The following is a 17,839-nucleotide window of genomic DNA, read 5'->3' on the forward strand; positions in this document are numbered from 1 at the left end:
TTTGAAGAAGAAAATGTCACCATCACATCATCATGATGATGCAAAATGCAAATGCAAAGAACTTGACTGCTGACGTGAAACATTTTGGGACTGTATCAACAGTGAACTAATGAAGAAAATACCAGAATATCGAGTTTCCCTTTAACTCCCTCAGAACTTCAGGTCCTCCTTTTGCCTGAAAGGTTGGAAATCTGACAGATCTCGCCAGATGTTAGATAGCTTAACTGTTTGCACAGTGTCACAGTGGCCTTAGACTGTAAAGGTGTCAAACAGCATAGTGTGTCAATGTATAATAGTGTTTCAAAGTGTGTCATAGTGTGTTAAAGTAAGCTCTTCATGGAACAAAGGAACAGGAAATGAACTATTTTCTGTTGCACTGTATGGCAACACTGCGCCGGAGAAGATGGCTGCCGTTTTACAGTCCCCTAACCAATTGTACTATTATGTGTGTTTTTTCGTGTTATTTGCAATTTATTCTGTACATAATGTTTCTGCCATCGTCTCTTATAACCAAAAAGAGCTTCTGGATGTCAGGACAGCGATTACTCACCTCGTATTGGACAAAGATTTTTTCTTCAACGAGTCGGACGCGAAGGATATCCTACAGACACCCGTCAAGGCCCAAATCCCCGTCATTCACGGGAGAAAGAGACCGCGGTCGGGGTGCCTCGTAAGGTTCCGACGGCGAGCGAGTAAAATGCCTCTTCCATCAATCCTATTAGCCAATCTTCAATCATTGGAAAATAAATTAGATGACCTATGATTACACTTATTGACATTTACATTTTAGTCATTTAGCAGACGCTCTTATCCAGAGCGACTTACAGTTAGTGAGTGCATACATTTTCATACATTTTTTTTTCATACTGGCCCTCCGTGGGAAACGAACCCACAACCCTGGCGTTGCAAGCGCCATGCTCTACCAACTGAGCTACACAGGGCTAATCCTACCAACGGGACATTAAAAACTGTAATATCTAATGTTTCACCGAGTCGTAGCTGAACGACGACATTGACATGTGCTGACCAACTGGCAAGTGTCTTCACCAACATATTTCAAGCAGACCACCATAGTCCCCGTGCCCAAGGACACTAAGATCACCTGTCTAAATGACTACCGACCCGTAGCACTGACGTCTGTAGCCATGAAGTGCTTTGAAAGGCTGGTCATGGCTCACATCAACACCATTATCCCAGAAACCCTAGACCCACTCCAACTTGCATACTGCCCCAACAGATCCACAGATGATGCAAACTCTATTGCACTCCACACTGCCCTTTCCCACCTGGACAAGAGGAACACCTACGTGAGAATGCTATTCATTGACTACAGCTCAGCGTTCAACACCATAGTGCCCTCAAAGTTCATCACTAAGCTAAGGATCCTGGGACTAAACACCTCCCTCTGCAATGGATCCTGGACTTCCTGACGGGCCGCCCCCAGGTGGTAAGTGTAGGTAATAACACATCTGCCACGCTGATCTTCAACACGGGGGCCCCTCAGGGGTGCGTGCTCAGTCCCCTCCTGTACTCCCTGATCACCCATGACTGCATGGCCAGGCACGACTCCAACACCATCATTAAGTTTGCCGACGGCACAACAGTGGTAGGCCTGATCACCGACAACGATGAGACAGCCTATAGGGAGGAGGTCAGAGACCTGGCTGTGTGGTGCCAGGATAACAACCTCTCCCTCAATGTGATCAAGACAAAGGAGATGATTGTGGACTACAGGGAAAAAAAGAGGACTGAGCACGCCCCCATTCTCATCGACGGGGCTGTAGTGGAACAGGTTGAGAGCTTCAAGTTCCTTGGTATCCACATCACCAACGAACTATCATTGTCCAAACACACCAAGACAGTCGTGAAGAGAGCACGACAAAGCCTATTCCCCCTCAGGAGACTGAAAAGATTTGTCATGGGTCCTCAGATCCTCAAAGAGTTCTACAGCTGCACCATCGAGAGCATCCTGACTGGTTGCATCACCACCTGGTATGGCAACTGCTCGGCCTCCGACTGCAAGGCACTACAGAGGGTAGTGCATACGGCCCAGTACATCACTGGGGCCAAGCTTCCTGCCATCCAGGACCTCTATACCAGGCAGTGTCAGAGGAAGGCCCTCAAAATTGTCAAAGACTCCAGCCACCCTAGTCATAGACTGTTCTCTCAGCTACCGCACGGCAAGCGGTACCGGAGCGCCAAGTCTATGTCCAAAAGGCTTCTCAACAGCTTCTACCCCCAAGCCATAAGACTCCTGAACAGCTAATCATGGCTACACTGACTATTTGCACTGCCCCGCCCACCCCCACCCCATCTTTTTACGATGCTGCTACTCTGTTAATTGTTTATGCATAGTCACTTTAACACATTCCCACATGTACATATCACTTCAACTACCTCAACTAGCCGGTGCCCCCGCACATTGACTCTGCACCGGTACCCCTCTGTATATAGCCTCCCTACTGTTATTTTATTTTACTTCTGCTCTTTTTTTCTCAACACTTTTGTTGTTGTTGTTTTATTTTACATTTTTATTAAGAAATAAATGCATTGTTGGTTAAGGGCTGTAAGTAAGCATTTCACGGTAATGTCTACACCTGTTGTATTCAGCGCATGTGGCAAATACGATTTGATTTGATTTGATGGGAGCGCCATCCTGAGTGTTGTTTCTATTTGTGTATTTGCTGTGTTTGATAATGGTTGCATTCACTTGAAAGAGCAGTGAGACAGCCAGGCTGGAGCACAAATGTAAAAATGTTCAAGCCTTCTCTTCCTTATAAAAGGTCATTGAAAAAAAAAAAGTATATGTATTTTCTCAGACACTTTCAAAAGTTTGCTCGTCCCCCTAGAGGCAGATAATTTAAAGTAAAATTAGTATAACTATCCTGGCTGCAGTGCAGTATCTCAGAGTTAAAAATCTACCTCAGACATTCCACCCTTTGAATTTCGAGCAGACTTCGGCTGGAGACATCTGCTTTGCTTATAATGGGAATCAGAAGTGTGTTAGCAATTCCATCCCATCCCACCCCTCCCGTCAGTGCACTCTCAAATTACCAATGGAATGAAGTTTTGACTCTTTTCCTCCTAGAGACTCAGTAGCTTTACCAGCTAGGACAAGTGAATCTGAAGACATTTATTCTCTGGGCATTATGGAAAAAAGCTCTCAATCCAGCAGTCAGCAGGCTCTATGGAAAGATGTGAGTCTTAATTGCATTCTCTTGTGCTAACTGTTCATACTCTACCGACTGTAGAATATGGTTAGGATTAGGAGATATTGGTAATAAATGGCAATTAATTAAATATGCTTGATGCTTCTGGACACATCATCAGTGATGTAACCTGTGGTCATTGGGTGTTACATTATTGGTTGATGAAAAGATAATGAATGCAATTAAAATGACAACAAATGTCAGTATTTTGTCATGCATATTTGGCAAAAACAACCTTACAGAAAAAAGAACCATTGCAATTGGTATATTGTGAGTTTTAGGTGGGTTGAGGGGCTAAAAGATCCTTATGAGATTAAGATAAATAGTATTTCAAATTCCTAGAGTTATATCTGACATAATACAGTGACCAAATGTTTGCACTTTGGAATCACATATAGAATGGGACTAGATATTGGTGCCTGACTGATTGCTTCGAGAGTCATATTTTCCTCATCTTTCCTCTCTGCTTTGTCTCCTTGGGTCCCCATGTTTTATTATTCTTCCGTACACTCAAGTTGCACGAGTTCACCTGAGCTATGGGATTTGCTTAATTCCTCAATAATTTTGGGGAGATCATTTAGCTAGCTATTTGATTTTAAATTTTAGCGCCCCTGTAGGTATCCCAAAAATAATTATTATTTGGGGGGGGGGGGGTAAAATATTGAATTTGGCCTTTACTACTATAGCCCATAGAAACACATTGAATAACACATTCATAAATGGCAAAACAGACAGTCAAAAAATAAATGTGATGTGAAGACTCACTAAGATGTGAGTAGAGGGAATTATTATGATTCAAAAACCACCTGTGGCATTACATTTAGAGGAAAATATCCAATAATAAAAAAGAAACTGTGTATTGAATGGAAGTGGACCACTCTTAGTCCAGTCTTGTGGAATAATTTAAACGTTTTGTTCATGTATGATACCTTAAGCAAAAATGTCCATCACCATGACCCTGCCCTGCACCGTTGTGGCAGACCTCTGCCTATGTTTGTCTAGCTCTTGCAGCTTTTTCTTTTTTCTTTCGTTTTTTTAAGTAAGCCCTCATCACTCTCTCTCTCTCGCTCATTCTGTCTCTCTCAGAATAGCAGGGGGCTTCAGGCTCCCCTCATCACGAACTGAGTCCTGCCATAGAGGCACCAACCACCTGGCTGATTGTCAACCCTTAAACCTGTTTAACACTGGTCGACTGGCAGTACTCCTCTCACTCTCTCCGCCTCTGCCTCCCCCTCTCTCTTTCACTCTGTCTTTCTCTGAGCAATTTATCTTCTGTGCAGACAAAGTTTTGTCGTCAAGTGAAGTTTCCACTGCTTACGCAAGCTGCTGGAGTAGAGAGTAGACTTTGGCCACATTTTTATGATTATATGGCCTTCTGTTTCATATCCTCATTGTGAGGAGGGCTGGAGCCTTGGATGTTTATGGCTACTGTTACGGTTCAGCACATACAGGTGCATTATACAGTGGGGGAAAAAAAGTATTTAGTCAGCCACCAATTGTGCAAGTTCTCCCACTTAAAAAGATGAGAGAGGCCTGTAATTTTCATCATAGGTACACGTCAACTATGACAGACAAAATGAAGAAAAAAAATCCAGAAGATCACATTGTAGGATTTTTCATGAATTTATTTGCAAATTATGGTGGAAAATAAGTATTTGGTCAATAACAACAGTTTCTCAATACTTTGTTTTATACCCTTTGTTGGCAATGACACAGGTCAAACGTTTTCTGTAAGTCTTCACAAGGTTTTCACACACTGTTGCTGGTATTTTGGCCCATTCCTCCATGGAGATCTCCTCTAGAGCAGTGATGTTTTGGGGCTGTCGCTGGGCAACACGGACTTTCAACTCCATCCAAAGATTTTCTATGGGGTTGAGCTCTGGAGACTGGCTAGGCCACTCCAGGACCTTGAAATGCTTCTTAATAAGCCACTCCTTCGTTGCCCGGGCGGTGTGTTTGGGATCATTGTCATGCTGAAAGACCTAGCCACGTTTCATCTTCAATGCCCTTGCTGATGGAAGGAGGTTTTCACTCAAAATCTCACGATACATGGCCCCATTCAGTCTTTCCTTTACACGGATCAGTCGTCCTGGTCCCTTTGCAGAAAAACAGCCCCAAAGCATGATGTTTCCACCCCCATGCTTCACAGTAGGTATGGTGTTCTTTGGATGCAACTCAGCATTCTTTGTCCTCCAAACACGACGAGTTGAGTTTTTACCAAAAAGTTCTATTTTGGTTTCATCTGACCATATGACATTCTCCCAATCCTCTTATGGATCATCCAAATGCACTCTAGCAAACTTCAGACGGGCCTGGACATGTACTGGCTTAAGCAGGGGGACACGTCTGGCACTGCAGGATTTGAGTCCCTGGCAGCGTAGTGTGTTACTGATGGTAGGCTTTGTTACTTTGGTTCCAGCTCTCTGCAGGTCATTCACTAGGTCCCCCCGTGTGGTTCTGGGATTTTTGCTCACCGTTCTTGTGATCATTTTGACCCCATGGGGTGAGATCTTGCGTGGAGCCCCAGATCGAGGGAGATTATCAGTGGTCTTGTATGTCTTCCATTTCCTCATAATTGCTCCCACAGTTGATTTCTTCAAACCAAGCTGCTTACCTATTGCAGATTCAGTCTTCCCAGCCTGGTGCAGGTCTACAATTTTGTTTCTTGTGTCCTTTGACAGCTCTTTGGTCTTGGCCATAGTGGGGGGGGCATTTAGTCATTCTACTAAGCTAACATATAGAATTGTTTTACCAAGGATCATTTAGCTATTTGATTTAGAATTTTAGGACCCCTTTATATATAAGAAAAAACTAAATTGTAAATTGACCTTAGATCTATTAGCCCATAGAAACACATTGAATAACATATTCATACATGGAAAAATATTTTTTTTTAAATTAAAAGGAAGTTTATTTTTAAGTGTCTGTCCTATAACTGAGATATATAGATTAAAAAGAGAGATATAGGACCCAATTTTCAGCCGCTAAACTACTTCCATATACGCTGAGTGTACAAATCACCTACTCTTTCCATGACATAGATTGACCAGGTGATTCCAGGTGAAAGTAATGATCCCTTATTGATGTCACTTGTTAAATCCACTTCAATCAGTGTAGAGGTAAAAATATTTTAAACCTTGAGACAATTAAGACATAGATTGCGTATGTGTGCCATTCAGAGGGTGAATGGGCAAGACAAAAGATTCAAGTGCCTTTGAACGGGATATGGTAGTAGGTGCCAGGCGCACCGGTTTGTGTCAGGAACTGCAACGCTGCTGGATTTTTCACATATCAAGAATGGTCCAACACCCAAAGGACATCCAGACAACTTGACACAACAGTGGGAAGCATTGGAGATTTCATGCCCCGACAAATTGAGACTGTTCTGAGGGCAAAAGGGACTCAATATTAGGAAGGTGTTCTTAATGTTTTGTACACTCAGTGTATACTTCCATTCATTTTTTTAACTGGTACTGGGCTTCCTTCAGATGAGTATACCTTTTATAAATGGCAGCCTCATTTTGTCAAGCCTTACCCAATCTACTGTACCAATTACAATCACAATAGAGACAAAAAAGCTGTTTTATGCAATAAACATTCCTCGGAGACCTTCGATAGCAGTCCAGTGTGAATCAGAACATTTAATTCCCTCACTGCTGGAGCTTTGTGGGGGAACAAAATACCTATTTTATAAATGTGTGGCCTTGAGCCCAGGGAATTGAGTTTTAATTTGAAGAAAATGACCTTTTGAGTATCTTTGTAGCACTGCAGATTTTCCATATGCTGATTATTTACTTTGTGCAGGCAAGTACACTACATGACCAAAAGTATGTGGACACCTGCTCGTCGAACATCTCATTCAAAAATAATAGGCATTAATATGTAGTTGGTCCCCCCTTTGCTGCTGTAACAGCCTCTACTCTTCTGGGAAGGCTTTCCACTAGGTGTTGGAACATTGCTGCGGGGACTTGGTTCCATTCAGCCACAAGAGCATTAGTGAGGTCGGGCACTGGCTCGCAGTCGGCATTCCAATTCATCCCAAAGGTGTTCGATGGGGTTGAGGTTAGGCTCTGTGCAGGCCAGTCCAGTTCTTCCACACCGATCTCGACAAACCATTTCTGTATGGACCTCGCTTTGTGCACGGGGGCATTGTCATGCTGAAACAGGAAAGGGCCTTCCTTAAACTGTTGCCACAAAGTTGGAAGCACAGAATCGTCTAGAATGTCATTTTATACTGTAGCATTAAGGTTTCCCTTTACTGGAACTAAGGGGCCTAGCCCAAACCATGAAAAACAGCCCCAGATCATTATTCCTCCTCTACCAAATTTTACAGTTGGCACTATGCATTGGGGCAGGTAGCGTACTCCTGGCATCCGCCAAACCCAGATTTGTCCATCGGACTGCCAGATGGTGAAGTGTGAGTTATCACTCCAGAGAACGCATTTCCCCTGCACCAGATCCAATGGCGGCGAGCTTTACACCACTCCAGCCGACACTTGGCATTGTGCATGGTGATCTTAGGCTTGTGTGCGGCTGCTCGGCCATGGAAACCCATTTCATGAAGCTCTCGATGAACAGTTCTTGTGCTGACGTTGCTTCCTGAGGCAGTTTGGAACTTGGTAGTTAGTGTTGCAACTGAGGACAGAAGATTTTTACGCACTACACGCTTCAGCACTCAGCGGTCCGGTTCTGTGAGCTTGTGTGGCCTACCACTTCGCGGCTAAGCCGTTGTTGCTTCTACACGTTTCTACTTCACAATAACAGCACTTACAGTTGACCGGGGCAGCTCTAGGAGGACAGAAATTTGATAAACTGACTTGTTGGAAAGATGGCATCCTATGACGGTGACACGTTGAAAGTCACTGAGCTCTTCAGTAAGGCCATTCTACTGCCAATATTTGTCTATGGAGATTGCATGGCTGTATGCTCGATTTTATACACCTGTCAGCAACGGGTGTGGCTGAAATATCACTAATTTCAAGGGGTGTCCACATACTTTTGTATAGATAGTGTATATGTTTCTCACTAACTTCTTCAATGGAAGCCTGGAAGCATAGTGTGAGCAGTTATACAGGAGTCAAGTTTGCATATGTGAATATTACAATCTCCAATTCATCTAGCAGATGCCTTCTGGGTCTTCTCAAAGGCCTGCAATGTTGTAGAAGGTTCACAATGTCATGCTGAATAACAGAAATACTGATAATATAAAAGTGAATGTGAGGGTATTATTGATATAATCCTCCCAGCATTTCTGCAACTTTATATAGTTTGACAGTTCACACTATGAATAGAGTATTCATGAGTTGCACGTTTTGTCACAATATTGTTTTGAGCGTTCTCTTGAGGACTGGTGCCCGACTGAACGTTCTACCTAATGCATTCTCAATTGGCACTGATGAAGACTTAGTCTAAAGTGTGTTATAGTGACTTGGAAACACAATGACATTTCTAAAGGAGGCAAATAATTAGTAGGAGAACCTTTTGTCATCATTGTGATGTCATCAGATTGACTTTAGATGTAGTATAACATCAGCTAGCTAGCTAAGAGTGAGGAGCGAGCACCGAAAGTTAGCTAGCTAATGTTAGCATTGCCAGGTATTTTTGACGAACTTTGCTAGCTAATGACAACATGTCTAATGTAAAGGTAATGTAAATTCGACGACATAATGATGACAAAGTTGTTTCCTACTCATTATTTGCCTACTGTAGCAATGCCATTGATTTTCCAAGCCACTATAGTGTAATTTAGACTAAATAATAATTTCCACCCGTTCAGAATGACTGGGCACCATTTGATTTTTGAACACCACTATGGTTGAGACCATTTTGAGAACGTTGATAACAATGGCTTGATATGACGGAGGTGAAACCCATGAATAGAGGCTATGGAGAGAATTAACATATTTTTGTAAGCAACATCAGGAATCTTGCATCAATGATTGTCCAACATTATTTCACATATGTCATGTTATAATGAGGTTATTACAATGTATATCACTGCTAATACCAATTCGCAGTGCAGCTGTAATGTTGAGGCACCATTTTAAAGTCATTGTAGTTACATTATATGATATGTACATGAACCACTCTGAAGTGTGAATGGATTACCAATGCTTCCGATTTCAAATGTTCTCCTTAGGTGGAGGTGGGGAAAGAGAAGAAGACCAGGTACCGGAGCTACCAGCGAGGAGTCCTGATTCTGGGGCTGGTTTTCCTGGTGTTGACCCTGGGCATCTTCAGCTTCAGACACCTCTGGAGCCCAAGTCTGGGGAGGGTAAGGCCTGGCTCAGTAACAGTAGTATTGCTTCACGATCAACTAGTAAACTAGAGTCACAGTAAAGGTTTAGTCTACATTTACATTTTAGTCATTTAGCAGACGCTCTTATCCAGAGCGACTTACAGGAGCAATTAGGGTTAAGTGCCTTGCTCAAGGGCACATCGACAGATTTTTCACCTAGTCGGCTCTGGGATTAGAACCAGCGACCTTTCGGTTACTGGCACAATGCTCTTAACCACTAAGCTACCTGCCGCCCAGTAGGATGTCATGACTGATCATATTGCGTCACAATCAACCAGTAGACTAGAGTCATGGTAAATATTTTGTCTGGGCATGGGGAGGGTAAGGCCTGAGTTATGTCAATAACTGTGGAATGTCATGATGACTCATCGTATTACTTCACGATCAAGCAGTAGACTAGGTTTCCATCGCTCTTATCAAACAAGCTCATGTCCGACCTTGAAACAGGTTAACATTTACACATCTGCTCATTCTTCTCTACCTGCTCATGAAAAAAGCTATATCGATGTCATGGTACAATGCTGTATGGCCCAGCTTTTAATGGAATATTTGAATTGTTAAGACTATGGATAAAAAACCCACTCAAGCTTTTCCTGACCAAATCATACAGTCTCTATGACTTTCATGGAAAATGTGTAAGAAATGGAAAGAGATGGCCACACAATGAGCCAAAGACAGCCTCAGTCAGCAGTCAGTATAATATAACACAGTATAATAATACACTGAATTAAAAGCTCTATTGGCCATCGAAAAGACAGCTGTGTTTTGAAATTACTGTCTCAATGTCTTTTCTGTCAAGTATGTAATTTCAAGAAGCCTTCGTGTCATACAATGACTTCTCTGGTTGGAAATGTTTAACTGCAGCGTCATTTATCATTTTGTCTATTAGCTTCTCTCTACAAGCAGTGTAAATATGTTTAAGCAATTCCTGTTCCTGATACCTCTGTCCAACCAACCTTAATTGCAGTTGACCACATTGGCAGCACTAGAACTCAAGCCTCTTCATGATATAATTGGAGTAAACTCTTGTCCGAGCCATTCATCTTGTGAAAATCCAATTCACTCACTTTTGATGGAGAGCATTTTCAATCCGCATCTTTCCCCCAGATTACCCAAGGGGGGGAGAAGCTAATTTACTCAAGACTATGCCAAAAGAATACATCAATAATTTATTCTCAATGAAAATTTGAATGAGAGAAAATAACAGCAAATTATTTTGTTTCTTAACCAGAATATTAAGACTGATAATTAAACTACCTATACGCTATATTACTCAAGGTCGGGAATGTTGTAAAATAATTCATATTTATTCGATTTTTATTTATGGTATTCATAAATAGATCAAATAAAACATTATAGGAAGGGACAACTAATGCAATAATACATCCCCAAATACAAGGAACTGGAACATTAAAGTACAAAAAATCCCAAAATGAGGCAGGAATCAATAAGGTGGCAATAGAAACAAAACAAACAGAGGACATAGGATGTACAGTATGTATGTGTGGGGGAGAGTACGGGTGTGTTTGAAGATGGGGTGCCTGAGAGTTTGTGTGATTGGAAAAGTGTGATGAGTTGAAAGTGAGTGGTTGCAAATGTCGGAACCCCATGTGTGTGTGAGCAGGAGTTGTGACAGAGCGAGAGTCTCCACTTTTGTGCAGATATGGGATACACATTTTGTTTATTTATTTTTGTCCTATCATGATGGATCGGTGCCCAACCCTACCTACACTAGACATCCACCTTAGTGACCCACCCACTAAGGAGAAGTCCTTACCCGTTATATAGGCCTACCGCAAGTAGCCTATGCAGTCAAGACAGAAAGATGAACGCGGTCAGAGACCCACTAAAGCAGCCCCGCCTCCTCAAGAGTCTGAGCATAATATACAAGGATTTTCTCAAAGCTGCTAATGAGAACCTTGACGACCTTGTACCTAGCTGGTGGGAATTCCTGTGGAATATCAAGAATGGTCCACCACCCAAAGGACATCCAGCAAACTTGACACAACTGTGGGACGCATTGGAGTCAACATGGGCCAGAATCCTTGTGGAATGCTTTTGGCACCTTGTAGATTCCATGCCCTGACGAATTGAGGCTGTTCTGAGGGCAAAGGGGGGGTTGCAACTCAATATTAGGAAGGTGTTCCTAATGTTTGGTATACTCATTGTATATATTTTTGTATAACTATATACAGTACAACTGAGGCGACAGCATTAGAAATGCTGTTGGCTGCTAATCTGGTTCTGTTCTGTAGGTTGCACTTTGTGCTCTTTTCAAAGGATGGGTCCCAATCTCTCAAAGGCCCTAGGATCCATGTGTACAGGAGTGTTCTGCCAGTCATGGGGACGACAATCCAGTCATGGGACCATAAATATATTTGTCTCGATCTATACGGTCCAATTAATGATGATCCACGCTTCTTTGAAAATACATATAATAATTTATCGAGTTTACAAGCAATACACGACTCTATTATTATGGTGGGAGATTACAATACGGTTTTAAGTACCTCAATGGACCATAAAGGAAATCACACTACATACTATCACCCTCATGCACTTAAGGAAATCACAAATATTGTGGATATATTGGAACTCGTGGATATATGGAGGCTTAAATATCCTGACCTAGTGAGATATACATGGTGGACGCTCAATCAAGCTAGTCGTCTTGACTACTTACTTATATCATTCTCGCTGGCACCCAAAGTTTTTAAAAGTGTTGATCTGGGAGAGAATGCAGTCGGACCATCAATTAACACATTACTCTTGCGGAATTTCACGTGGGCGAGGATATTGGAAATATAATCAAAGCCTACTGGATGACAACTTGTTTTTAACCAAGACAGAAGAATTTATAACTTACTTTTTACAGTGGTGGAAAAAGAACGCAATTGTCCCAAAGTAAAAGTAAAGATACCTTAATAGAAAATGACTCAAGTAAAAGTGAAAGTCACCCAGTAAAATATTACTTGAGTAAAAGTCTAAAAGTATTTGGTTTTAAATATACTTAAGTATCAAAAGTAAATCATAAAAAATGCCTTATATTAAGCAAACCAGACGGCACAAACCAACACTGAGACATAATTTACAAACAAAGCATTTGTTTTTAGTATGTCCGCCAGATCAGCGGCAGTAGGGATGACCAGGAATGTTAGAGGCGTGAATTTGACCATTTTCCTGTCCTGCTAAACATTCAAAATGTAATGAGTACTTTTGGATGTCAGGGAAAATGTATGGAGTAAAAAGTACATTATTTTCTTTCGGAATGTAGTGGAGTAAAAGTGAAAGTTGTCAAAAATGTAAATAATAAAATAAAGTTCAGATACCCCAAAAAACTACTTAAGTAGTACTTTATAGTATTTTTACTTAAGTACTTTATACCACTGCTTTTTCCTACATAACATAGGTGCAGCAGATCCCCTTATTGTATGGGACACTTTCAAATGTGTCTTTAGAGGCCATGCAATTCAATACTCATCTTAAAAACAAAAATTATTTACAGTGCCTTCAGAAAGTATTCATAACCCTTGACTTCTTCCACATTTTGTTGTGTTACAGCCTGAATTCAAAATTGATTAAATATGTTTTTCTCTCACCCATCTGCAGTACACACAATACCCCATGATGAGAAAGTGAAAATATGTTTTTGGAAATGTTTGATAATTTATTGAAAAATAAAATACAGAAATAGGTCATTTACATAAGTACGCAAGTATAAACACCGTGGAACCACGCAGCCGTCATACCGCTCAGGAAGGAGATGCGTTCTGTCTCCTAGAGATGAACGTACTTTGGTGCGAAAAGTGCAAATCAATCCCAGATGCTGGAGGAAACAGGTACAAAAGTATCTATATCCATAGTAAAACGAGTCCAATATTGACATAACCTGAAAGGCCGCTCAGCAAGGAAGAAGCCATTGCTCTAAAACCGCCATTAAAAAAAACAGACTACGGTTTGCAACTGCACATGGGGACAAAGATCGTACTTTTTGGAAAAATGTCCTCAGATATGATGAAACAAAAATAGAACTGTTTGTGGAAGACTACCCAAAACGTTTGACCCAAGTTAAACAATTTAAAGGCAATGCTACCAAATACTAATTGAGTGTAAGTAAACTTCTGACCCACTGGGAATGTGATGAAAGAAATAAAAGCTGAAATTAATCATTCTCTCTACTATTATTCTGACATTTCACATTCTTAAAATAAAGTGGTGATCCTAACTAATTTTTACTAGGATTAAATGTCAGGAATTGTGAAAAACTGAGTTTAAATGTATTTGGCTAAGGTGTATGTAAACTTCTGACTTCAACTGTACATTATAAATCGTGTTTTCAGTCATAACTATTATAGAACATGAGCTTTTAAACCCACCTCTCAGCTACTCTCAGTCCATCCCACCTATCTCCATAAACCACCCTCTTATGATTTCCATGTGCCATATATTTTTCAACTGTGCTGTGATGTTTCACATAAATTCTGAACCTGTCTAATTGCATAGTATCTACAGATTGTAAGTTAAAGATGAATATTTTTACTGAAATTATTATATTGTTGATTGATTTTCCAAATCTCCCATTAGTGCTATTTGTAGGGTTAATTCTAGATACATTTCCATTAACATTTTTTAAACATTTTAGTCATTTAGCAGACAATCTTATCCAGAGCGACTTACAGTTAAGTGAGTGCATACATGTTTCATACTGGCCCGCCGTGGGAATCGAACCCACAACCCTGGCGTTGCAAGTGCCATTCTCTACCAACTGAGCTACACGGGGCCACAATGTTGTGTATCCTTCCTTTCCGGCAACTGAGTTAGGAAAGACGCCTGTATCTTTGTAGTGACTGGGTGTATTGATACACCATCCAAAGTGTAATTAATAACTTCACCATGCTCAAAAGGATATTCAATGTCTGCTTTTTTTACCAATCTACCAATAGGTGCCCTTCTTTGCGAGGCATTGGAAAACCTCCCTGGTCTTTGTGGTTGGATGTGTGTTTGAAATTCACTGTTCGACTGAGGGACCTTACAGATAATGTATGTCTGGGGTACAGAGATGAGGTAGTCATTCAATAAACATAATTCCACTTTGACATTATGGGGGTTTGTGTGTAGGCCCGTGACTCCCAAAAATCTCAATTTTATCTATTTTTATTTCAGGCTGTAACACAACAAAATGTGGAAAAAGTCAAGGGGTGTGAATACTTTCTGAAGGCACTGTAGGTCAAAACTAACAGTACAGATAGATAGCTATAAAAACTGTACCATATAGGCACAGAATAAGTTAGTGGAAAAACTAAAATAACTGTTGGAACTTATTCAAGAAAGATCAAGTGTAATATATTATAAACAATAAAGCAAACTGGATGGAAAATGGGGAAACATGCAGCAAGTTATTTTTTTAACCATCAACATAGAAATACTGCAAAAAACAATTTACAGAAACTTGTTACAAATGACGGCGTCATCCTTGATTCACCAAACAATATTTTGAAAGCGGAAGCAAAGTACTTTAAGCATATGTTTTCATTTCAGTATCCTCCACCTCCACTGAAGGTAATTGTAAGGATTATTTTTCTATTAATAGTGTGAAAGTAAGAGCTGTACAGAAAGACTCATGCGAAGGCCAAATTACAGAGGAGGAACTTCTTAATGAAATGAAAGCCTTCAAGTTCGGGAAAACTCCAGGGCTGGATTGCATACAAGATGAGGTTTATCAAACCTTTTTTGATGTACTTAGAGGTCAGTTATTTCCATGTTTTAACCACTCCTATAAAATTAATAGACTATCAGATGCTCAGCAAGAAGGTCTGAGTTCACTATTACTGAAACAGGACCCAGGTGGTAAATATTTAAAATTGGCTACTTCTCAGAACGTATTAAACTGTCAAGAGGAGTAAAACAGGGCTATCCACTATTGGCATATCTATTTATTATGGCCATCGAAATGTTAGCTATAAAAAAATAATATCAGATCCAACAATAATATCAAGGTGCTAGAAATTCTGGGCTTAAACACAAAGGTGTCATTGTACGCTGACGAATTATGTTTTCTTTTAAATCCGCAATGTGGATCCCTGTACAGCCTCATAACCTCTCTGGATTACAACCAAACTATAATAAGTGTACCATATTACATATTGGATTGCAAAAAAAAATTATATAATTACATTAACGTGTAGTTTGCCAGTAAAATGGTCAGATGGTGAAGTGGACATACTCTCACTAAAGGCTTAAATCATACAAAAGTTATACTTAAATCCAAACTGGTTCCCCAGCAGATTAGTAAGAGTGGCTCACCCCGTGTTAAAAAATTGCCTCTTTCCCTTTATTCAGATAACAACCTCTCACTTTCGGTTATTTGAAAATGAAATAATCTCCAAAATATCACTATTTTTAAAACAAGCCATAGTAAGCTGGTTGCAATTTCAATATAATCCACCAGAAAAAAAAAACTGAATAAATATTACAACAAATATTATTGTTAAACGTTCTTTTTAGAATAAAAAAAATCTTTGTTAATGATATCATAAATAGTACTGGTGGAGTTATGTCACACATGCAGCTGACCAAAATATATGGAAATGTCTGCTCTACCCAAAATTACAAATAACTGATTGCAGCATTATTGCAAAAAAATGGAGGAGGAAAGTGGAAGGGGGAGAAGCTAAGGAACTTGTCTGTCGGCCCTGCATTAAAGACCAAAATTGGTATAAAAAAAAAGATTAATAAAAAAGTATACCAGTTATATTTAAGGACCAAAAAATGGACAGCTGCGCCATACAGGTTGCAAAATAGTTGGGTAGAGATTTTCGATGTGCCGATTCCATGGCACATAGTCTATAAACTTATATACAGTGGGGGAAAAAAGTATTTAGTCAGCCACCAATTATGCATGTTCTCCCACTTAAAAAGATGAGAGAGGCCTGTAATTTTCATCATAGGTACACGTCAACTATGACAGACAAAATGAGAATTTTTTTCTCCAGAAAATCACATTGTAGGATTTTTTATGAATTTATTTGCAAATTATGGTGGAAAATAAGTATTTGGTCACCTACAAACAAGCAAGATTTCTGGCTCTCACAGACCTGTAACTTCTTCTTTAAGAGGCTCCTCTGTCCTCCACTCGTTACCTGTATTAATGGCACCTGTTTGAACTTGTTATCAGTAGAAAAGACACCTGTCCACAACCTCAAACAGTCACACTCCAAACTCCACTATGGCCAAGACCAAAGAGCTGTCAAAGGACACCAGAAACAAAATTGTAGACCTGCACCAGGCTGGGAAGACTGAATCTGCAATAGGTAAGCAGCTTGGTTTGAAGAAATCAACTGTGGGAGCAATTATTAGGAAATGGAAGACATACAAGACCACTGATAATCTCCCTCGGTCTGGGACTCCACGCAAGATCTCACCCCGTGGGGTCAAAATGATCACAAGAACGGTGAGCAAAAATCACAGAACCACACGGGGGGACCTAGTGAATGACCTGCAGAGAGCTGGGACCAAAGAAACAAAGCCTACCATCAGTAACACACTACGCCGCCAGGGACTCAAATCCTGCAGTGCCAGACGTGTCCCCCTGCTTAAGCCAGTACATGTCCAGGCCCGTCTGAAGTTTGCTAGAGTGCATTTGGATGATCCAGAAGACGATTGGGAGAATGTCATATGGTCAGATGAAACCAAAATATAACTTTTTGGTAAAAACTCAACTCGTCGTGTTTGGAGGACAAAGAATGCTGAGTTGCATCCAAAGAACACCATACCTACTGTGAAGCATGGGGGTAGAAACATCATGCTTTGGGGCTGTTTTTCTGCAAAGGGACCAGGACGACTGATCCGTGTAAAGGAAAGACTGAATGGGGCCATGTATCGTGAGATTTTGAGTGAAAACCTCCTTCCATCAGCAAGGGCATTGAAGATGAAACGTGGCTGGGTCTTTCAGCATGACAATGATCCCAAACACACCGCCCGGGCAACGAAGGAGTGGCTTCGTAAGAAGCATTTCAAGGTCCTGGAGTGGCCTAGCCAGTCTCCAGATCTCAACCCCATAGAAAATCTTTGGAGGGAGTTGAAAGTCTGTGTTGCCCAGCGACAGCCTCAAAACATCACTGCTCTATAGGAGATCTGCATGGAGGAATGGGCCAAAATACCAGCAACAGTGTGTGAAAACCTTGTGAAGACTTACAGAAAACGTTTGACCTGTGTCATTGCCAACAAAGGGTATATAACAAAGTATTGAGAAACTTTTGTTATTGACCAAATACTTATTTTCCACCATCATTTGCAAATAAATTCATAAAAAATCCTACAATGTGATTTTCAG

General features: G+C 40.8%; 1 protein-coding gene across 1 annotated transcript in view; it reads left to right on the top strand.

The window, feature by feature from the left end:
* Window positions 1–3,100: 3,100 nt before the first annotated feature.
* The window catches only part of tnmd (tenomodulin), a 133,085-nt gene continuing 118,346 nt past the window's right edge, over window positions 3,101–17,839 (top strand). Inside the window, exons 1-2 of the mRNA XM_041841698.1 lie at window positions 3,101–3,197; window positions 9,349–9,483. Coding sequence (XP_041697632.1) covers window positions 3,150–3,197; window positions 9,349–9,483 — 183 coding nt within the window. The 5' untranslated portion in view covers window positions 3,101–3,149. The remainder of the gene's footprint in view (window positions 3,198–9,348; window positions 9,484–17,839) is intronic.

Source organism: Coregonus clupeaformis, chromosome 2 (genome assembly GCF_020615455.1).
Source record: "Coregonus clupeaformis isolate EN_2021a chromosome 2, ASM2061545v1, whole genome shotgun sequence".
In the NCBI taxonomy this organism is placed as follows: domain Eukaryota; kingdom Metazoa; phylum Chordata; class Actinopteri; order Salmoniformes; family Salmonidae; genus Coregonus; species Coregonus clupeaformis.